A 21,843-nucleotide genomic window follows, 5' to 3' on the forward strand; every position below is an offset into this window, starting at 1 on the left:
GAGCCGGGAGCCCGTGAGGGTGAGGGCGGGGAGGGGGGAGCCGGCCGCATCGTGGATCTCCCGCGGCTCTGGGGCTGACTGTAGGGTTCCTTCGGGTCCACTACGAGTCGACATTCACTAGACAGTGCCAGGCCCTGCCCTGGAGGGACTCCCAGGCAGACGAAGAAGAGAAGGGCCAGAGTCCGGGCGGAGGGCGCAAAGCAAAGCCCTGGGGTGCAGGGCAGAGGGGCGAGTGCCAACTCTCAGGGTGCTGCCTGGGCTTATCAGTCACCAGGCCTGCCGCAAGAGCTATCTATCCCCGCAGCCTTTACCCACCCTTCTCAGTGGCTCCTTGTTGGGGACCGTGAGCTGGTGGGTCCCTGCCGTCCTCCCCAGGCCTCAGCCTGAGCTCTTGGGTGTGGGGACCCTGGTGGGCTCAGACTCCACCCAGGTCCAGGGAGCTTCCTGTGGAAAGAACCTAGGCAGGCAGGCTTCCTGTGCACGTGGCACAGGATTGACTGGGCTAAGGTGCCAGCAGAGATCAGGAGAGGCTGGACAGTAAGGATGTCCCCTCCATATACCTGAGTCTGGCTGGTCTTCCACATTCAGGGCCCTGGCTCCCTGCTCCATGGTGTGCTTGTGATTGAGAGTCCACCTGTCTGGCCTGCAGCTTCCCCTTTCCCATCAGCCGCATCATTACTTACTCAAGATTACTAGTTAAGTTAAAAAAGAGTACCGCCCGGCTGGGCGCGCTGGCTCACGCCTGTAATCCCAGCACTTTGGGAGGCCAAGGCGGGCGGATCACGAGGTCAGGAGATCGAAATCATCCTGGCTAACATAGTGAAACCCCGTCTCTACTAAAAATACGAAACATTAGCCGGGCGTGGTGGCAGGCGCCTGTAGTCCCAGCTACTCGGGAGGCTGAGGCAGGAGAATGGCGTGAACCTGGGAGGCCGAGCTTGCAGTGAGCCGAGATCGTGCCACTGCACTCCAGCCTGGGAGACAGAGTGAAACTCTGTCTCAAAAAAAAAAAAAAACAGTTCCGGCGGCTCTCGCCTATAATTCCAGCACTTTGGGAGGCCGAGGCCGGTGGATCACCTGAGGCCAGGAGTTGAAGACCAGCCTGGCCAACACGGCGAAATCCTATCTCTACTAAAAATACAAAAATTAGTGGAGTGTGGTGGCACGCACCTGTGATCCCAGCTACTTGGGAGGCTGAGGCAGGAGAAGCTCTTGAACCTGGGAGGTGGAGGTTGCAGGGAGCCGAGATCGCGCCATTGCACTCTAGCCTGGGCAACAAGAGTGAAACTCCGTCTCAAGGAAAAAAAAAAAAGAGTCCCAACTTTCTGACGCCACTGCATTTGTGAGTATGTACAGAACTGTATCAAGGCCAGAAACAGGAGTAGAATGAGTGGCCCCAGCCACCGATTTGGGTGGAAAGATTGGAAACTAGGCTGTTCATCAAGCATTGTTTATGATAGGAACACTGGGAACATAGCACCTGTTCCTCAGGTTGTGTGTGGTAGACTGGCTACAAACTCATGGTGTATCTCTCTGGAGGTTGAGCACTGGAAGACGAACATTTAAGTACCTGAAATAAACATGTGGAAATAAACAGAAAGCTAGAAAACAGGATATATTGCACCTTCTGGCTTCTGTTTAAAATGAAGACTGGAACGACAAACAGGAAAGAAGGACACACATCAAGATGTTAACTCTGGGGAGAGGGCCAGAGGTGGAGCTGGGATTCTTGTTTATCTGTGTTTAAAAAAAAAAAAACCTAACAACTCTGGGTGACTTTGGTAAGGAGGTACTCCTGACCATCTGAGGAAGGCCTAAGGTCTGGCAGCCAGCAAGAGTTTGGGGGTTGGAAAATTCAGAGAAAGGCAGAGAGGCCTTTCCGAGAAAGGCAGAGAGGTGTAGGGCTTGTTGGCAGCACCAGGGGGCAGCACTTGTTCACTGCCTCGGTGGAACCACAGGAACACACAGAAAGCTGTGTGTGCAGCCAACACACCTAAAGGCCATGGAGGTGCTGTCCCTTAACAGCCTGCGCACTGACTGCCTGCTCCAGGTCCAAGCTTGGGACCTCCCGTTGGGCACCTTTGTGGAGGGCCCATTGTCTTTGGATGGCTTGGTGTGGACTCAGCCCCGTGCTGTGCCAGCACTTCTGCAACTTTGTCCATCCTTTTCCTTTTAACCATGGACAGGATTGTCGCAAATTTGGGGATTTGCTCCTTCAGCTAAGCCTTCCCACTTGAGAAAGCATTCCAGAGACAGTCTGTAGATTGTTTATATCAAGTCCTTTTATTCTGATACCACAGAATTACCTTGTCACAATACAGGGGGAGGGACACTGAAGTACCACGAGTTCTCACAGAGCACAGGAGGACACCACACAATTCACAAGGTCATGTGGAGGACTCGGGTCATTGCACTTACAACTGTAAACTTGTTTGTTTGACTTTGTACAGCACTTTTCCCCCCTCAAATAAACAAGGAGAGAAGGAAAGAAAGGGAGAGAGGGAGGAGGAAGGGGAAAGCAAAAACAAGACATGAAAGCTAGAGGAAAAGGTATTGAGTGGCCACCACTCTCCAGGGTAGTGCATTTGGAGAGAAGGAGCTGATTTCACCCCAGAAACTGAATGAGGCAGAAACATATACACACACACGCGCGCGCACACACACGCACAAAATCATGTGCATACACACACAATATCTCACAACTTCCATGGCTCTCCAGTGCCACCCCAGTGCACATGGCAGCAGGGCTGCTGGCACCCAGGGAGACAGAGATGGCATCTCCGAGGAGTTTCAGTTGATTAGGCCTGTCCCTCTGACCCTGTTGGAGTCCATGATGACAAGTATTTACAGCATGGGGGTGGGTAACAGGAGAGGGGAGGGGCCAACAGGGCCAGACCATGCTGTCATGGCAAAGGACCTGCCTGGAAAACTCCCTACAGGCTCCAGAAGACAAGGCATAGTTGCCACCACTGCTGTTCTTTCACTGTGGGCCCTGAGACCACATGCTCTGCCCAAGGACTAAAAGGATGATGGTAGGGGGAGATCTGTCACTGTGAAGTGAGTGCACTGGGCCCTGAAGTGGGCAGAGAGAGGAGGCAATGCCCTTGCTCATGATGCTGGGGAGGGGTATGGAGAAGGCCTGGGCTGCATGCTAGAGACTCCTTGCCCATTTGGAGATGTGTCTGTTGCTCTCTACTTTCCAAGGCACCGAATGCTGGTCCCTCAGCTTCTGGCTGCATTGTTCCCAGAGTCACAACTGCATCCATGCAAGGGCCAGGAAGGACAGTCCATGGACCAGAGGCCTGCTCCAGCCACCTTCACAGAGGGGCGATAATGTATCCTGTGAGTACAGTGAGGGATGAGGAGTGGCAGATGTCAGAATTTCAAACTCAGAGGGCTTTGCCAGAAAGGAAATTTGCTGAAAAGTCAGTACTTTAGAGCGTGAGACTGGGCCTGCTGGAGGCTGACCTCCTAACATTTCCCTGCCTGTCCGTGCCTCTTGTCCCATCCCCTGGCCTGTAGTGGAAAGGACTATTGCCTTGGTCTCCAAGGCACATCCTCACACAGACCTGGTCCTGGGTGGCCAGAGGTGTTAGATGATGGCTTCCCTCAGCCATTGCTCAGATGGCTGCATTCAGCCCATACCTGATCTCTGGGATGAGGCAGGTATTCCATGGGTTGGGTGAGGTCAAGTTCCAGTAAGCAAGGTTGTTAAGTCCAACACAAAGGTTGGCAGCTTCCTGTCCCATCCATAGCTACCAGAGGTGAGCGAGGAGCCCTCTCTGAAGGGATGTGTAGAAAAGCATGAGAAAAGCATGAGAAATGTGGACCCCTGAGAAATGCATGGTGCAAACCAGAGCACTCTGGATGAAGGTCAGGCCTTGAAGGGCCAGGCAGCTACTGCCTGCCGCACTCCTGGCTCAGTGGTAAAAAAAGCTGATGAGCAGCAGGATGCTTGGGCTTTGGAGAAGGGGGTGGGCAGGGAGCATAGGTCCTGGGGACAGATGCAGAGAGGGTCACACAGGACCTTCTGTAAGATTTGCTATTGAGAAACTTCACAAGAAACTTAGCTTGAAGCCATTGTTTATATGAACAGTTCCAGATGACCATTGTCAACTGTTCTCACCACAAGTGCCAAAGGCCCAGCTCTTCCTGAGCATCCATTGACCCCCTAGCTCCAGCCCAGATCTCCTGCCTTACAGTCCTTTGAGCCTCCTAGCCACAGAGGAGAGGCATGAAACAGGTGCAGTCTGGAGCTGGGGTCCCTCAGGCACAGCCTGGCTCTACTCTTGCCTCTGCCTCTCTGGCCATGGATGCCGCCCAGCTCTGCCCTTGTGTAGTGCCCTCTGGGAAAGGGCTGTCAGATGCCTCTGGCTCAGGGTTGGGGTAGGAAGGGAAAAATGACAGACAGACAGAAATCCTACAGCAAACCTTCAGAATGTCCATACACACACATCCTGTGCAGGCTCCTACCATTGAGTCTGCTCTGGGGACTCCTTTTTACCTGCTATCCTGGATAGAGAAAACTGCAGAGTATGTGGGGGCCTTGTACTGCCTGCCCTGCAGCCTGGCACGCTCAGGCAACAATTCTGGCAGGTCCTCACTAGCTTGTGCAGAAGTCAACTAGAAGTGCTCCTGAAGGAGAGGTTCTGAGGCAAAAAGAACTCCAAGCAAGAGGGTCGAGCATTTAAAATGGATGAAATCGTGCAAAGAGGCTGCGAGCTGTGCATGCTCCACTGCGGGACAGGCGGTGACTCACCTGGCAGCAGCGAGTCCTGCCACAGGTCAAACATGCCACAGACTGAGAATTTCACACACACAATGGGAGCAGGGGTGGGGTGGGGGGGTGGGGGTGATATGAGCATATCTATCCAGTTTCTCAATTGCGTGTTTGCAATTAACTGCTTATACATAACATGGAATTTATTAAATATTAACAGTTGTCATTGAGGGTTTATATTTCATTGCATAGAACGTTAGAGATGAGACTTGTGGCTGTGCCCCAGATGAAAGGAGGCCCCCAAGGGAAGGGCCTTGGGGAGGAATGCCGCCCAGTCCACCAGATGGATAGACAGTGCCACATTCCCCCGTACAGGGCTCTGGGCCTTTCCCTTGGCTGGCAGAAGTCCTGGCCCCTCTGCTCTGAGTACACCCACTGGTGATGGCTTAAGAAGGACTGTAATTGCACAGTAAACAGAGGCAGGCTGGGGGACCTCCCTAGACCTCGCCCTGGGGTTGTGCTCTTGGTGGCCTGCTGCCCCCTATTGCTTCTAAGTCAACATTCTCCCTGTGCCGAGCAGGGACAGAGCAGAGAGGAAACCGAACCATCAGTCACAAGGTGGTGTTGGAGGAGGAGAGGCAAGGGAGTGAGCCAAGAGAAGAGAGAAAGGGGAAGAGAGAAACAAAAGAAAAATGTTTATGAGGTATACACGTAAATCAAACTGGAATGATTAAGGCTGTTCTTGAAATCAAAAGAAATCCCCAGGTGTACGGACGAGGAGCCGGCTGGTTGAGACAATGGTGGTGCCGCTGGGATGCTCACGATGGCTAGGGGGATGGCTTTGAAATGGTGGCAGCGTGCTAGCACACTGCCACCCACGGGCTGGGAGAAGCCTCAGCCGGCGCCCACGCTGCTTTTCGGTGCTATGGCCTCTTATTTCAGCGATGAGACAGTGTTAGGTCCTAATGTTTGTAAAGTTCTCCCAACCCCATGCTGGCCACATGGAGGTCTGCTCTGATGTCACCCAGAGGTCAGGTGACAGGGGCAGGGCCCTGTGCCACAGAGGGATCCGGGCCAGCTGGAATGTGAAGGAAACGGAGCCGGGGGCCCCCAGCCCTCAGTCAAAGCCCCGCTCCAAGGCTGTGGAAAAACTTCTGGCATCTCGGAGGGAGGGCAGTGTGTGCCCAAACTCTGTGTATAACGCATTGGAAGCCTGGCCAGCCAGGCCGCAAAAAGGCGGCTGTGGGAAGTACGGCAAGACACCGTGGTGGCAGGGTTTCTGGAGAGGGTCCTCCCTCCCAACGAGAGCTGTGCCTTGAAGGTGGTGCCCTGCAGAGAGCAGCATCTCTGGAAAGACAATTAAAGGTCCCCTGGCCAATGGTCCAACTTGTCCAGCAGATGCTTCACCCAGGCAGCTGCTGTGAGAAAACATCACGTCCTCAACTGAGGCCTGCCTGCCACGTCCCACCTGGTGAGTCTTTGGGCCAAGGGTGTGCCAGATTGTAGATGCTTGAAAGAGAAAAGGAGGGAGGGAGGAAGGAAAGAAGAAAAGAAAGGATTCTGTCAAGAACTGTAGACAGCTGCTTCTCACCCTCACATTTCTCTCAGCCATCTGCCTGTGCCAGTGGCCACCTCCTCACCCATGAGGTGCCATGCCACTCAGGCTTGGGGAAATGGGTGCTTGGGCAGGTTGGAGGTCACAGAGAGGACAGCAAGAAAGGAGAATCAGGTCAGCCAGGAAGGGACACTTCTTTTAATGTAACAAAAGTTCCTTTTTTTTTTTGGCTTAAGAGTGATGGAGATGGGATTTGGTTTGAAATGCAAACCTCTCCAAGCCCATCTCTGAAATTGCCATAAAGAACTTCAGGAGAGGGATACTCACGGCAGCACTGTCCACTTGACCCAATCATTAGCTGAATGCTAGAATTCGAGGGAGATTTCTTTAACTATAAAGTGAGTGGTCTCAGTGGCCCACCCACACCATGTGGCAGGATGCAGAACAAAGCTGTGTCTGTGCTTCCTTTCCCTGTTCAGGAACCATACCCTGGCCCCAAACCCAAGGTAGGTACTGCCATGAATCCAGGCCATGGGCTGTCCCTCCTTCCCCTCCTCTTAGCACCACTTGTGATTTCACATCTGTTCCAGGGCAACTCCAAGGAAACATCGGCTGAGCGGAAAGCTGCAGGAAGCCCGCTGTGGGAGGGTGAAGGCAGGAAGAATGCTGAGGGCTACATTATGGCTACTGTAATTAGAATAAATTCCAGGTTCTTTACTTGGCCTGTACAACCCACCCCAGCTGGCTGCCACCCCCTTGCACCTCTCCACTGCACTGTGGCCCTGGCTGTGCTGGCCTTTTCCCTGTCCCTGGTGCCCCCCATCCCATCCCAGCATCTGATCATCCATCAGTGCTGTTCCCTCCCCTTTTTTCATCCCACAGCAGCCGTCCTCCTCCCTCAAGCTTCCCTCACATATTTTCACATATCTGCACTTTGACTAGAGCAGACCCCACTGCTTCCATAGCTCTGCCTTGCTGGCTTTATAACACTTATCCCTTTCAGAAAGTACCTTTTTAATTGAATTTTATTTTTAAACTTATTTATTCTCTATCTTCTTTAATGGATTGTCAGCTTCAGAGGGCAGGGACTTGGTTTTGTTCTCTGCCATATCCCCAGAGCCTGGAAGAGTACCTGGCACATACCTGGGGCTTGACAAACATTTGTTGAATAAATGGATGGAAGCCTGGGCCTTTCCAGAGCCCCACTGCTTTTCCAGAGAGAGATAACCTGTGAGGTATCACACCTAGCTCCTTCCCCTCACAACCAGTGCTGGTCTGGGCCCAGCATCTGCCGGCCCCAGGGCTCCCTTGAAGTGACCTGCTGACGGCCAGGCCTCGCCATGGATAACACATATATGCCTATGCACTGTGAGAAGTATCCTGAAGGGGCAAGGAGGGAGAAGAGGAGGGCCCGAGGGCTATGGGATGGTGGTCAGTGGTCCTGGCTGTGCACAAAGCTGTACCAACAACCAGGCGATTCTCCTCCCACCCAGGATGATGCACTTCCTCCTCCTCCCACAGAGGCAGGGTCAAGGCCAGGGCCAGGGCAGGCTCCAGGAAGTGGTGTCCCATCCTGCCTTGGCCACTGCAGCCCAGACAGGGCCAGGGCTCCCATCCTGAGGCCCTTCTGCCCTCTCCCTGAGCTGACTTAGTCTGGGGCTGAGACTCCCTTTCCTCTATGTCCCTTCCTGTCTGCCTCTCTACTCCTTCCACTCTTCTATCCTGTGGGCCACAAGCTCAGTCTGTGAAGCCAGGAGTGTTTTGACTTCATTCTCAGAGCTGCAGATGCAGCTCTGCAGGGTTTGGGGACTATAATCTCTTCCAAGTGGCTGGAGCAAAGGCACTAGCAGCAGACATCAGGGAAGAAGCATGTTCCCCTACAGGTGCCACAGACCACCATGTCCTTCAGGATGACTTTGAATTCAGTGCCCAGCACGTAGACTTCAAGTTGTGGGGTGCAGTTGGCCATGCTGGGCTCTTCTCCAAGGGTGCCACCTGACTTGTCTAGCAACATCTCAGGCAGCTCTGTGGCCCCTGCCTCTGTGGGGTGGAGGGCTGCTGGGCCCATCACAGCTGAAGGAAACCCACCAGGCTCTTCCCAGTTCACACTTATCAGAACTGGCTAGCTGTCATCAGCTAGGCCTTGGCCCTTCACCCCTCCTCTGGCCCATCTCACCCTGATCCTGACACTCACTGTTATACGCAGAGTCCAGAGCTGCGCCCAGACCTCTGACTCCAGAGATTTTTCCACAGCAATGATACCTCTCTTCATTTCTTCAAGAGCCTGTGGAGCATTTACAGAGGAGGGCTGGAGAGGAGCTGCATCCCTGGAGGCCTACCTACAGCCCAGTGCTGTGACAGCCCTGCAGGGGATAGTGGATGGTTTGAAAGACAAGGGGGCATTGGCCCTGGCTTTGGCCCCTCCTTTGCTGGGGACTCCTACTGTGTTGGCCCCATGGTAGGGGCTCTGTGCACAGTGTCCCTCCTTCTTCTCCTCCCACTTTCAGAGAAGGGAACATTGCAGCTCTGGGCACTGAACCAGCCTAAGACTGGACTCCTCCCAGAAGACCCCTTGGGACTTAGAGCTCCACCCCCACCCCCAGTTCCTCGGGCCTTTCCCAGAAGAGGCAAGGTACAGGCTGCTTGTACTCACCATGCTGGGCATGGTCACCAGAATGAGGAAAATTTTTTGCCAAAAGCAGAGACAGCTGTGACATAGAAAGAGGAGACAGCCATCAGGAAATTGGGCCAGACCCCTCCCAGTCAGGGCCACTTGGCATAGTGAAGCCAAGCTCAGCCCAAGGGGCAGGGACTGCCTGGAGAACAACTGGGCATCAGCAGGTGGGCCCTCTGGCTGGCTTCTGCCTGGGTGACTGAGTCTGGAATCATCTCACAGACCCAGCCTATACCATAGCAGCCACCCACCACAGACCCAGTTATAGGCAGTGCATACCTTCCGTCAGTTTGCCAGCTTGCTCGGCTGCCCCGCCAGGGAGGATCTTGGAGAACATGCTCTCCCCATCGGCACCTGGCTGCCTGGCAGGAGCCCCTGGGGTTCCTCCAGGCCTGGCTCCAGCCTTCACACCTAGGAGGAAAGAAATCACCATAATGAGCTATGCATGGCCTGGCTTTTTAGGGTCTGAGAGGGCTAGCAGCCACAAGGGAATCCGAACACAGGTACCCCATGAGGTGGGAAGGTGAGAAGGAGGCTAGGGGAATAAAGAGAAGAAGGTAAGAACAGGAAGACAAGGGGTGGGAGGAGGCAGAAAAAAGGAGGTTGAGGAAGGGAAAGAAGAAGAAAGGGAAGAAAAGGCAGAGGAGAGGAGGAAAGGGGAAGGAAGGAGGGAGCAAGAAGCCATGGTCCCCACCCTATGCTCACCAGTGCCTTCCAGCTTCTCTGCCCAGAGCTGCTTGGGCCCTAAAGCCCCTGTGCTGGTGACCTCATTGGCTTATTCTAACCCCAGACTTGTTTTCTGCTGGGGCAGTCTACAGCCCGTGGGGCACCTTCTCAGGGATTATTGAGGATATGCAGTGTGAAGTGCATATACCACCCAGGGCACAGGTGGTATAGAGAGAGAACAGCCTGGGTGCTCTGGGCCATAGCCGAGGGTGCCAAAGGATAGGCTCACCTGCAGGTCCAGGTCCTGGCGTTGGCTGGGCCTGAGGAGCCCTCCCCTGTTGTGGTGCTTTGGCTGTCCCTTTAGAGCCATTTGTCTGTTCTGCCCGTGGCTGCAACACAGAACCTATAGCTAAGATTCTGCCCATGCCCAGCCTGGAACCAAAGGGATGTCCAAGCTTCATTCATAACATCTGCCCTGGTTACAACCCATACATGGGAGCTCTGCTTACCGGTCCTGCTGGTTGAGGGCCTGTGGCTGTGGTGGGGCCTGGCTGAGGCTTCCCTGCAGGCTGGCTGGCAGCAGGGGCTGAGCCCCGGGCGGTTGGCTGGCTCTGTTGCTGCAGCCGAGCCTGCGTCGGAGCCTGCTGTGGGGGCTGCAGCCCAAGACCTTGCTGTTGCTGCTGCTGCTGCTGCTGCTGCTGCTGCTGCTGCGGCTGTGGCTGGCGCGATGCTGCCCCAGAGGGCATTTGCCTGGATGATGGTGACTGTGACTGTTGTGGTCCTGGAGCTGCCTGCCGACCTTGCAACTGTGACTGTGCCTGAGGTTCTGCTTTTGACTGCAGTGCAGCGGGCCCGGAGTGGGCTTGCCGGGAGCCCTTCTTGCTATCAGAGGCATGATGGTATGCGGATGGAGCACGGGATGGCTGTGAGTACTCAGCAGAGCTGGGGTACCCAGGCTGACCCTTCTTCGGCATAGCTGGAGCAGAGCTGGGCTGAGAGTGGGGCCGGGCCTCATGGCGACCCAGGTCCCGAGCGTGTGGTTTGGCAGCACGCCGTCCTGGCTCCTCACCAGTGTGGCGGCCTGAGTGCCGCCCGTGGTCACCGTGATGCCGGTGTTCCTTGGCTGAGGCATGGCGGCCTGGGCCACCCTCATCATGAGGCCACAGGCCGTCCTCAGGGGGTTCATCGTAGTCATGGTAGCTGTGCCTGGCAGGGCCTCGCTTCTGGGAGGAGGAGGAAACTGCATGGCCCCCGTGGTGCCTGAACCGGTCAGAGCGGGCATCCCGGGGCTTATCAAACCAGTCCGTCTCCTCCTGGCCCAGGTGATAAGCTTCAGAGACCAAAAACAGAATACCATCAACCCCGGGCTGGCCGCAGGGGAGGCCTAGCTGAAGCCATGCAAAGAAACCAAGAGAGTGGGTGCCACAGCCACAAGCAGATCAGCAGGCCCCCAGCCCACCCTCCCGCAACCAGGGACCAGGGCACAGATGGAGCAGGCAAGGGCAGCCTGCCTGCAGCAGGGCCCACCAGATGAGGCACCAGACCAGACCCTGCTGGGACATCTCAGGGCCCAGGGCCCAGGGCCCCACAGGCAGGCAGGCCCCCCAGGTGCTGAGTATCCGCAGAAATCACCCCTGGCTGCCATTACCTTCGCTGTCGGAAACCACGCAGTGGGAATCATCCAGGATGTAGCCCTCCTCACGCTTATATGCGTGGGCCCGAGGTCCGTCCTTGACATGCTCCTGGACATCAGGCATGGAGTGACTGGAGCAGAACTGTGGGCAGGTATCCCCGCCGGGAGGGAGGGGCCCTCCGGCAGGGCGGGGCCTCCCCAAGGGGCTGACGGGGCTCTCCTCTTCAGAGGCCTGGCTCCGCATGGGGGGTCGTGCCCGGCTGTGGGCCATACTTAAGGATGAGGGCTTGGGGCCCGCTTTTTGAAGTCGCTCCACAGCCTCCCGTTCCCTTTCATACCCCTTGCCCCGGCCACTGAAGTCGTGGCTGGACAGCTTCTCCCCACTGTATGCAGAAGGTGCCCGGGACCGGCTGCTCCCACCATAAATGCGGTCATCGTCCTCTAGTGTGTCCCGGGTGGACATCCCATAATATCTCTGCTGCTCATACACGTTCTTCTTGAGCCCATAGGTGATTTCATCCTGGAACTTCCTGCCCCGAGAGACCAGGCTGCTGCTGACTGCAGGTGGGGGGTAGGACGCCAGGTCTGACTCCACGTCCTTGGCCTCTTCAATAGGTGAGAACTTGGAGATCTTTTGTTCCATGCCCTGCTTCCGGTGCTTGCTGCGCTTTGAGGAGATGGCAGCTGGAGCCAGACTCTTGGAGGGATGCTTGGGCCCCATGGGCCCTGGATCATACTTCTCTGCTCGAGCCCCATGCCTGTAGTCACTGTCAGCATAGTAGTGGGTACCGGCTGGTCGACCATTGCTCTCCATGCTCCGGAGGTGGCCACCCTTCCCGCGGGGGTCGTATGAGTCCTCCTCAGATTCTTCTTCTCCTCTGGCATAGCAGCAGGGCAGTGTAGGCCCCTCAAGGACACCTGGTTCTCCAGGCTCCTTCCCTGGACGCCCACTGCTGCCTGGCCCCAGGGGCTCTAGCCGCTGGCTATCAGGAGCAGTAGAGGTGCTGTCCTTGGTCAATTCACTGATGTCATCGATCATTACGTAGTTTCGAGGAACGTTCTGCTCCAGACTGGTATAGTGTGAGTCAGAGGGGTAGGTGGGGGCTGGGCTCTGGCTCGCACTGCCACGTTCACCAGCCCGGGGCACCTCAGGGACCTTGCCCTGCTCATAGCCGCTGCTCACTGCTGAGCCACTGTAGATGGTTTCAGATGGGGCTGAAGACATGGCCACAACGGGGCTGGCGATCACCTCATAGTTGGTGGGCACCTTCTGCTCCAAGTCAGCTAGCGATGTCTGGTGTGGCTTCTGCAGTGGGGCATGGCTATCAGTGGGGACTGGAAAAAGGGTGCTCTGTGTGGTTGGCATGGGTGTTTGACCTGCATAGTGGCCTGTGGGACGGAAAGCCTGCTGGTTTGGCAGGCCAGGCTCAGCTGGGTAACTGGTGCCAGGAGGAAAGGCAGGAGCTGGGTACGTGTTGGGGCCAGGGTAGGTGGGGGCCTGGTGGGCAGGGAATCCATTCTGAGTTGGCCCAGCACTGCCTGCAGAATACTGTGGGGCCGGAGGCTGGAAGCGGGGCTGCTGGAAGGCAGTGGGACCAGAGGGGGCGGCAGGAGCAGTGGCAGTGGCAGGGAAGTCCACATACTGGCCAGCGGGAGTGGTGCAGCCCTGGAGCCGCAGCTGGTTGAGTTCACTGTCCGACAGGTAGTCACGATGCTCACCAAGACCACGCAAGGGTGGGTAGTCACGGCCACCCCGGTCTTTGGCCAAAGACTCTTTGCGTTGTGTGATACCCAGCTCCAGGTACTTGAGCTTGGCGTCAATCTCCTTCTCCTCCTCATCCAGCTCTGCCTGCTTCTTGCGCAGCTTGGTGGACTCATGCTCCACCAGCCGCAGGTCCCGGTCCAGCTCCCGGAGCAGGCTGGCCTTGGTAGCAGGGACAGCGGTGGGCCCCGTCAGCCCTCGCTGCAGCAGGCTGGCTGCATACAGCTGTGGGGAGGCCTGGCCAGCCAGGGGAAGGTGAGCCTCCTCTGGAGGGGGGCTGGGCAGTGTCCGCTTCACCTTGCGGACCAGGCTGTTGGGTGGCAACGCCGACACCTGAGACAGAGGGAAGGGTGGGCAGCACTGAGACCCAAGGTGTGGTGACTTGATGGGGTGTGGGGTGACAGAACCCAGGCCTGGGCTGGGGAAGGAGCTCGGTTCCATCCTGCTGGTGCCCTGATTTACCAGGCAGCCTGGAGGCCTACCCTGCCCACCCATAGGCCTTGGTTTCTTTGCCATGGAGGGAAGATCTGTGATATTTTACAGGCTTTCTCTTCCCCAGAGCTCTGGGAAGCAGGAGGGTAGGGGCAGATTCCCTTCATGCCAATGTCCTGTACTGGCCCAGCACATTGCTTTGAGAACCCCTGCACATCTCCAGTGGGCCTGCCACCCTCTGCTTCACATTGAGGTAAGGCTGTGGCTCTGGGTCTGGGGCCTAGCAGCTGACAGGGGTTGAGATCAGTGGAGTATGAACAGGAGGCATGGAGTGGAGAGGGTCCTGGGCCCACCAGGCTCCCTAGAGGATCATGGGAAGGGACACACGTGGACTGTATGCCAATCGTGGCAGGCTCTGAGTCATTCTGCATCCTGCCCTAGTCCTCTCTAAAGAGGCAGGCTTCTCAGCTGCCTGCCCACCCTCTTCCTCTAGTGCCCTGCACCACCCTCTGCCAAACCCTTTGGGCTGTGCTCTTGGCCTGGTCCCCAGCTCCCTCCATGTCCCTCGGTCAATCTGCTGTTCTCTGGAGCCACCAGCGCACCTGCAAGTCCTCTCCAGCCCTACCTCCAGCAGCATGGCTTCCTGGTCAAGGTTCCCTAATAGTGCCTACCCTAGATACTTTGCATTGCCTAAAGGTCCACATTGCCTGGCAGTTCACTCTGCCTTCTCCTTTTTTCTCTAGCTCCTAGCCTTCCCAGAATTCCCCATACCCTTGGGTTTCATGGACCACCCAAAGTCCAAAATATACTGGGAAGTGACTCATATAGGATTCTTACTTTTTTTTGAGAGATAGTCTCACTCTGTCAGCCAGGCTGGAGTGCAGTGGCACGATCTCGGCTCACTGCAACCTCTGCCTCTCAGGCTCAAGCAATTCTCTTGTCTCAGCCTCCCGAGTTGCTGGGATTACAGGGGTGTGCCACCACGCCTGGCTCATTTTTGTATTTTTAGTAGAGACGGCGTTTCACCATTTTGGCCAGGCTGGTCTTGAACTCCTGACCTCAGGTAATCCACCCACCTCGGCCTCCCAAAGTGTTGGGATTACAGGCATGAGCCACCACATCCAGCCGGATTCTTACTTTTTACCTTGCCAAGTAACTACCTAAAAACCTCCCAACTATGTCCACCATATGTCATAATAAAAATTAGAGTGTGCCCCCAAAATTTCAGGGTGGGCCTTTTATGGAATAAATTTAGCCTTTTGAACCTCTCACTCTGTTGTCTCTTTTCTTATTTTGGCCACATATCATGAGTGCCTATCATGGCCTGGTCTCACATGGCCAGCCCATGGAACCTCTGTGCCTGCAGCCAGGACCACCCTGCCTGTCTGACCTGCCCTCCCTGCCAGCCTAGAGTCCTGATCCCACCCACACCCCTATATGGCCTGCATATACCAAGACGATTCACTACCCGAGATTATCACCTCCACAAATCCATTCTAAGGCCCCACTTTTCTCCTCTCTGCGTCACACCCTGAAAATGGGCAAATCTACCTCACGATGCCTCTGGTTCCTGCCTCCTCTGCCAGATCTCTTCCTTCAGCCCGTCATCACACATTCTGCCCAGGAAACTTTCCAAAACATCTACTTTGTCCCATCTCACCTGCCTAAAACCTCCAGAGGCTTCCAGGGTCTTTAGGAAAAGCCAACCCTCCTCAGCCTGGCACTCAGTTGTTGGCATTAGGCCCTCACAACCCCCATTCTCACTTCTGCTGCAGCCCACAGCCAAGCCACTTCTCACAGTCCCCATCCATCACTGGCAAATAAAGCCACAGCCAAGGGTAATTTTATGCTTCTGAATCCCCTATCTAGGGGAGCAGACAGGTGTGTAAACAGATTTACTGAGGGCCGGGTAGGGGCAGGGAACACCCTGGGGCAGAGAGCACACTGCAGCCCACTGGGATGGGCCTCTAGTGCTAGGCCATGGGGGTGTGGGCTTCCTGTGTGGCAATGGAAACCAGGCCAGGACTGAGAGGATGAGAGCACCCCTGCCAGGTCCATGTGACTGATCTTCTTAGGAAACGCCCATAGATGAGGTTTGGAGTGGAAGGGGTCCAGACTAGAAGTGAGAGTTGAAGAGGCCTGAAGTGGGGAGGTAGCAGGGGCTGGATCAGGTATGGATGGTGAAGGGACAGTGCTGGGAGGAGGCTGAAGCTTCTAGTGGGGTATATGGCTGGAAGGCTGTGGGGGCCCATGTGTGTGTCTGTATTTGCCAGGCTATCTGCCAGGCTGCAGGCTCTATCAGATGTGCACCAAGGAGCATCTGCTCATTGACACCTTCCCCTGGGCCTCTGGGGCCAAAGATGCCTCTACTCCCACCCCAGAAGAAGCCCCTCCCTGTGGGGGCCCCTCAGGCTAGGCAGAGACCCCTGTCCCACCCTGGAACAGCCCCTGTTCCCATACCTGGCTACCCAGTCCCCCCTGGTGCTGGTAGAGGGAGAATCTCTCTTTGGCAGACTCTTCAGCGGTGGGGCTGAGGGGCTTAGGGTCAGACAAGGACCGCTGCAGGGTCTTCATGGGGCGAGGCAGCGTCTGCTGGCGGAGAGCGCTGTCAGCCGTGAAGTGCTTCTGGGGACTCACATGAGCCTTGTTCAGCCTCTCACTGGAAGCAAAGGAGGTGTCCAGGAGCCGGTGAGGGGACAGGGGTGAGACTGGTGAGTAGAGGACCTGAGGGGACTTGGGAGGCTGGCGGCTCACAAGCTGTGAGAGAGACTCCGGAGGCAGGTGGGCCTGGTACCCAATCTCCAGGGGATCTGGCTTCTTTTTTTCAAATCTGCCCAGAGGCCCTGGGGTGACGATCTGGATGCCAGGCAGGTAGGGGCTGATGGCAGTTGGCCCTACAAGCTGCGGCCCGGCTACACCCTGGGCCTGCCCATCTGGCTCCGTCTGGCAGGCCAGGCTCTCCCCGCGCCCAGTCTTCTCTGGCGCCGATATGTACCTGACAATCTCCACCTTGGGATCGGTGGCAGCTGTGATGTGGATGGCTGGAGAGACCCTGGGCAGCTGGTCAGGCTCCGTCTGCACAGAGCAGTCACTGATGGTCTGGATGCCCACGCTGCTCATGGCCCTCACAGTGGCAGCAGCACTGGATGACGAGGCAGTGGCGTCGTGCTTGCTGTCAGAGCCTGAGTCTGAGTGGCGGGGAAGACGAGACCTGCGGCGGCGCACTGGCTGCTCCCACTCAGCACTGTCCTCGTCGTCCGTCTGCACGCTGCAGTCAGCACTCCGCCGTGCCCGGCGTCGCCGACTCAAGAGGTAGCGGCCCTCCCCATCCTCATCATCTGTCTGCACGCTGCTGTCGGCAATCCTCCTGACCACACAGGGCTCAGCCCCAGACTCCGGCTCACAGGCATCCCGCAGGCGTGGCATGGAGTGCCGCTTCTTGATGCCACCACGGCTGGCCTCCCACTGCTCCTCTGTTTGCAGTGACATGTCTGAGGCAGAGCTGGGGAGACCCCGGTGCAACACAGGCTCACGAGGTTGCCCAGGTCCTTCAGGCCCTGCCATGGCAATGAAGGCTGCATGGGTAAGCGGGGGCCAATACTGGCCATTCTGGGCCAGCTCAGCAGCCGCTAGGGGAGGCCCTCGGCCAGGTGCCTCACAGGCTGCAGGAAAGGGAGCCTTCTGCCGCTGCTTCTGCTCCTCTAGCTGCTGTTGCAGCTGCTGCTGCAGCTGCTGGATCTGCTCCAGCTGCAGACGCTGCTGCGCTAGCTGTTCCCGCTGCAGTGCAAATTGAGCCTGGCGTTCCTCTTGCTGCTGCTGCAGCACATGGTGCTTGATGGTCTGCAGCTCCTGCAACTCCCGCTGCACCAGCAGCTGCTCCTCCTCACGGTGCCTCTGCAGCTCCACACGTTCCCGCTCTAGCTCCTCTTGCAGCCGAAGTTGCCGCAGCTTCTCCAACTCCACCCGCTCCCGCTCTAGCTGGAGAAGCTGCTCCTGTTGCTTCCGCTGCCTCTCCTCCTGTGATGCTTCCTCTTTCTCGAGCCCTGACCGGCTGAGGGCCCCACTGCCACCCCCGGGAGCAGCATCTACTGGTGGCTTCTGGCCAGCTAGTGGGGCAGGAGCTGGGGCTCCTGCAGCCTCCTTGATGGCAGCAGGGGTGGTTGTGGGAAGAGGCTCTTCCCGTGCAGCCCCTACTGGTATCTCTGGCCTTGGAGGGCCCCCAGCCCCGGAGGCCTTGGCAGCAGCAGGTTTCCCCAGATAGACAGGCCCTTCTGCAGGTGGAACACTGGAAGCAATGGGAAATCTACTTGGTGCAGGATATCGGTACAGCCCTGTGGGTCCAAGAGGTACCCGGGGGGCAATCATGGGCACACGTGTCAGACTGGTGAGTGGCACGGCTGTGATTCCACCAGATGCATAAGGCCTGTACATGCCACCACGCACCATGGGCCGCAGGACTGAGGCAGGCTGGGTGGTGATGGGCAGTGTTGCAGCAATTGGGGTATTGATAGTCGAGTAGATCATGCCATCAGCTGCACGTACAGTGGCTGTGGACGGCAGCAGCTGTCTGACTGCTGTTCCCTGGCCTGCTGCAGGCCCATACTGGGCAAAGTTCCCAGGACTTGGGTGGCCCTCTGGAAAGGTGGGGTTGCCAAGGAGTCCAGGTCTGAGGGGAGCCAGACTCTGCGGAGCACTGAGCCCAGGCCCATGCTGAGGCTGGTATTGCACAAGGTCAGGGCCACCACCACCAATGCCATGCCGCCCACCATACTGGTCCATGGAGTTGAGGGCAGCGCACATGCGACTGATTTCACGGGCTGTGGTGGCACTGTACTGGGCCAGGCTGGCCTCCTGGAAGCCAACTGCATCTCCCCGTGGGCCGTACCTGTGGTCTGAATAGATGTTCGACACTGAACTATAGCGCCGCATGGGAAGCGGGTGAGCCAAAAGGTCTGTAGGATGACGCAGGTCTGTGACTGAGCCATACTGCAAGCCCTGCCCTAGGTAGCGTCCGTCCGCAAAGCCCAGACTGTAAGAGTGCTTCAGTGAGCTGAGGTCCATAGCTGACTCTCGTCCAGGACCCTGGAAGAGCTGCCCGATCCTCTGGGCATGGTAGTTGAGGCCAGCCTCAGCCAAATTGGTGTCAGACATGGAGGAGTATAGCCTACCAGGCAGGCCTTGTGGGTAGGGCCTCTGCTCCTCATGGGGCCCAGGCCCCACAGCCCCCTGTGCCCGGTAGGTGGGGGGCTCAGGAGGCTCAGGGTCCCGGGGACCATAGAAGGGGCCACTGCTTTGGCCAGGTGGGGCAGCATCTGCCATGCTCTTCTCAGGCACACTGGGGGCTGGGTGGAAGGTGCCAGTGCAGCTGCTGCCAAAGGGGAGCTTGTAGACCATGTCACAGCATGCCAGCTGGCTCTCAGGCCTCATCCCGGTAAGGTCCAGGGCACCCGCAGGCTCCTCTGGGAGCAGTGTGGTCACAGTGCCTGCCGTGCCCTCTCCCATCTGCACCACCACTGTGTGTGGCTTCCTGGCACCTGGCAGAGCATGTGACCGCAACTCTGCAGGGGTAGCCCGGTGGGGAGTGGGGAGGTGGAGGCACTGGCATGTACCATTCTGGTCTGGCTGGAGGCATCTGATGCCAGTGTGATGACCATAAAGGGAGCCTCCTGAGAGGATTCCTGCCACACCAGGCGAGGCGTGCTGGGTCGATGTGGTGTTTGTGTGCCCTGGGCTACCATAGGTGATGGAGTGGGGGCACCAGGGCTCCGTGGCATGTCGGAGGCAGGGGCTGGACTTGGCGTCTGTGTAGAGAACTCTGCTGTGGCCCTTGGGCCCAGCTTGCCAGGGGAGAATGTGGGACTCTCTGAGGGGGAAGATGGGGAGAGAGGTGGGCTGGAGCTTGCAACGTAGGAATATGCCCGGGAAGGCTGAGGAGTGCCACCCTCACCATCACTCGCACTCAGGGGCTTCTCTCTAGCAGCCTGTCCAGCTGCGGCAAGGCCACTGGGGGCCTGGGGTAGATCCTCAGTTTGGGACCCATAGTTTGCAGTGGTTGGGCTGTGTCCATAGCTGTGGGCTGTGGAAGATGGTGAAGGACTGCGCTCGGAGCCTGCTGGGGAGGCTGGAGTCATATATCCTCGTAGCAGCCCAGCTGGACAAGGAGCCACAGCTGTGGTGGCTGGAGTTCCAGGGCCCTGGGAAAAGGGCATGCCTACCTCCTTGGAGGTTAAGCTGGGGGAGGCAGGAGAGCTGTGCAGCTTGAGGGGGTCCTGAGTCTCCTTTGCAAAATGCTGAGTGACACGGACATCGGGAATAACTCGGCCCCTGCTGCTGTCTGAGGAGGTAGGGGTAGAGAAGGACACAGGGGCCGTGAGCTGGGTGGGACTGGTACCAGGGGTAAGGGGGCCGCCATTTTGCTTCATTGGGTCCATGTATGCACTCTCAGCATTTAGAAATTGCTTCTCCTTCTTTTTGTCCTCAGCAAAAGCCAGGTCACGTGAGGAGGCCTGCCGCATGCGGACTATGCTCTGTGATGTCTGAAGGATTTCTTCATACACGGCCGCTCCCAGGCTGGTTGGCGTGCCCTCTGCGGCAGGCTGAGCAGCCCGACCATAGTCACGGTCTGCAGTGTCTTGATATTCGAAGGAGCCCAGGCCCCGGGGGCCTGTGGGCTGAGAGGAGCCGCCATGGGGTCCCCGGGCCCCTGCCGCCTGGCCTTGCTGCCTCTGAAGCAGCTCAGCTTTGCGCATCATCTCCTCATAAGCCTCCTCGGCACTCTTGAGGGGCCGTCCGGAACTGGGAGTGGTGGAGCTGCCAGAGGGTGTTTCGGTTGGTGAGTAGAGGGACATGAAAGTGGGCAGGTTGTACTCACTGCCTGACTTGTAAAGCCGGCTAGGGCCACCATCCAAGGCCTCAGCCTCAGAGTCAAGGGAGGGCGAGGGTGAGTACTCGGAGCAGGAGGAGCGGTGCAGCTCCTCCATCTCGGCCGCCTGCCTCAGCTCCTCCGTGGGGGAGGCGTCCTCAATGGGTGACAAGTTACTGGGTGGTGTCTTGGAGCGCTCTCGCCTCCGCTGGGCCCGCAGTTCTTCCTTGTCCCGCCGGGTCTTGCGAGCCGTGCTGCGGATGCGCTGCTGCTCCACCTCCCGCATCTTCTCTTGCTCACGCAGTAGCTCCTCTTCCTCCCGCAGCTCCTCCTCCTCCGAAGAGTCCTCAATGGTGGGTAGCAGGGGCCCGTGGGAGCGGTGCCGGGCCTTGCGCTGCTGCTTCGCTTCTTCTAGACGCTGCCTGCGGCTGGGGCTGCTGTCACTGTCCTCCTCTAGGGAGGACAGAGAGGTGGGAGAGGTACCTGAGGTGTAGCTGGGTGTGGAGGCAGGCAGTGTAGAGGAGTGCTCACCACGGGAACGGTCCTCAGGGGAGCCCGTCAGGCTCTCCATCTCCAGCTCGGGCTCCCGGTCCAGACTGGGGTCTGGGCCTTGGCCCAGATCTAGCTCATGACTATAACTGCCCGTGCTGTTGAGCTCAATGGTCTTGAAGCGACGGAGCCCACCCTGCAGGGCCCCACTGCCATCGGTAGCTTCTGCTGGGCCTCCCTCAGGGAGCAGCTCCTCATAGCCTGTGGTGGCATTGTGGGGCAGGCGCCTCTTGGGCAGTGCTGCTGGTTCTTGGCTAGGCTCAGGCCTGGGTCTGGGGTCACCCTTCTGGGTGCCATGTTTGGCCAGGCCACGCCCGGAGGTGGCAGTGTCATCCTCCTCCAGGTTGTCTTCCTCGGCGCTCATCTCCAGAATCTGCCGTCGCATGAACTCCTCATCAGTCAGTTCTGCTGCCCGGGCTGGGGGCTGGGGTGGAAGAGGTGACAGGCCACCCTCACTGCTGTCCTCCACATAGTCGTGCCTCAGTTGGCTGCCAAAGTCGTCTGAGGACTCAGCAGTGTCCTGCTTCTCTCTCCGGCGCCTCCACTCAACAGCGTCTTCGTCTTCCTCCAGAATATCCTCCAGCTCCTCATCAGAGTCAAAGGCCTCAGGCGTGATGGACAAGGAGTGGGGCCGCTGCTTCTGCTCCTCACCAGTACTGCTGGAGAGTGGCTTGCTCCGCTCACCACTGGGGGCCAGGCCCTGAGCCTGCAGCAAAGGCCGCATGCTGCTCCCCACCTTGTGGATCTCAGAAGGGCTGGGTGGATGTGGCCCTGTCACCCCTGCGCTGTCCAGCTGTTCCACCTCCTGCTGCACGACTCCTGTGATCTCACTCTGGGAGCTAGAGATGCCGTCGGAGGAATAGCCTGTGTCACTGAGGCTCTGTGGGCTCCGAGACATGTCCTGAGAGTAAGGCTTGCCCACCAGGTCCTGCAGCAGGGTGAAAAGCAGACACTGACTCCCCATGGCAAAGCTTGTGGTGGGAACCCAAC

General features: G+C 57.6%; 1 protein-coding gene across 1 annotated transcript; it reads right to left on the reverse strand.

Moving 5' to 3' along the window:
- Positions 1-2,260: 2,260 nt before the first annotated feature.
- On the reverse strand, positions 2,261-21,817 carry BSN (bassoon presynaptic cytomatrix protein). Its single transcript, XM_017867947.1, has 9 exons — positions 19,658-21,817; positions 15,903-19,268; positions 11,264-13,343; positions 10,125-10,945; positions 9,905-10,004; positions 9,229-9,360; positions 8,929-8,983; positions 8,470-8,559; positions 2,261-6,229 (listed from the first exon to the last, which is right to left on the reverse strand). The coding sequence occupies exons 1-7, from the start codon at positions 21,815-21,817 to the stop codon at positions 8,943-8,945; spliced, it is 8,700 nt and encodes a 2,899-aa protein (XP_017723436.1). The 3' UTR covers positions 2,261-6,229; positions 8,470-8,559; positions 8,929-8,942.
- Positions 21,818-21,843: the final 26 nt, after the last annotated feature.

The sequence above is a fragment of the Rhinopithecus bieti genome, unplaced genomic scaffold (assembly GCF_001698545.2).
Source record: "Rhinopithecus bieti isolate Rb0 unplaced genomic scaffold, ASM169854v2 scaffold_3875, whole genome shotgun sequence".
Taxonomy (NCBI): Eukaryota; Metazoa; Chordata; class Mammalia; order Primates; family Cercopithecidae; genus Rhinopithecus; species Rhinopithecus bieti.

Bases quoted from the DNA above. Each gene is read 5' to 3' on its own strand.
- BSN (XM_017867947.1), bottom strand. From the start codon at position 21,817: ATGGGGAGTCAGTGTCTGCTTTTCACCCTGCTGCAGGACCTGGTGGGC. The intron at 19,269-19,657 runs GTAGGCATGCCC...GCTGGGCCCAAG, and splicing joins CCAGCTTAACCTCCAAGGAG to GGCCACAGCAGAGTTCTCTA. The intron at 10,946-11,263 runs GTAATGGCAGCC...TGGTCTCTGAAG, and splicing joins CGTGGTTTCCGACAGCGAAG to CTTATCACCTGGGCCAGGAG.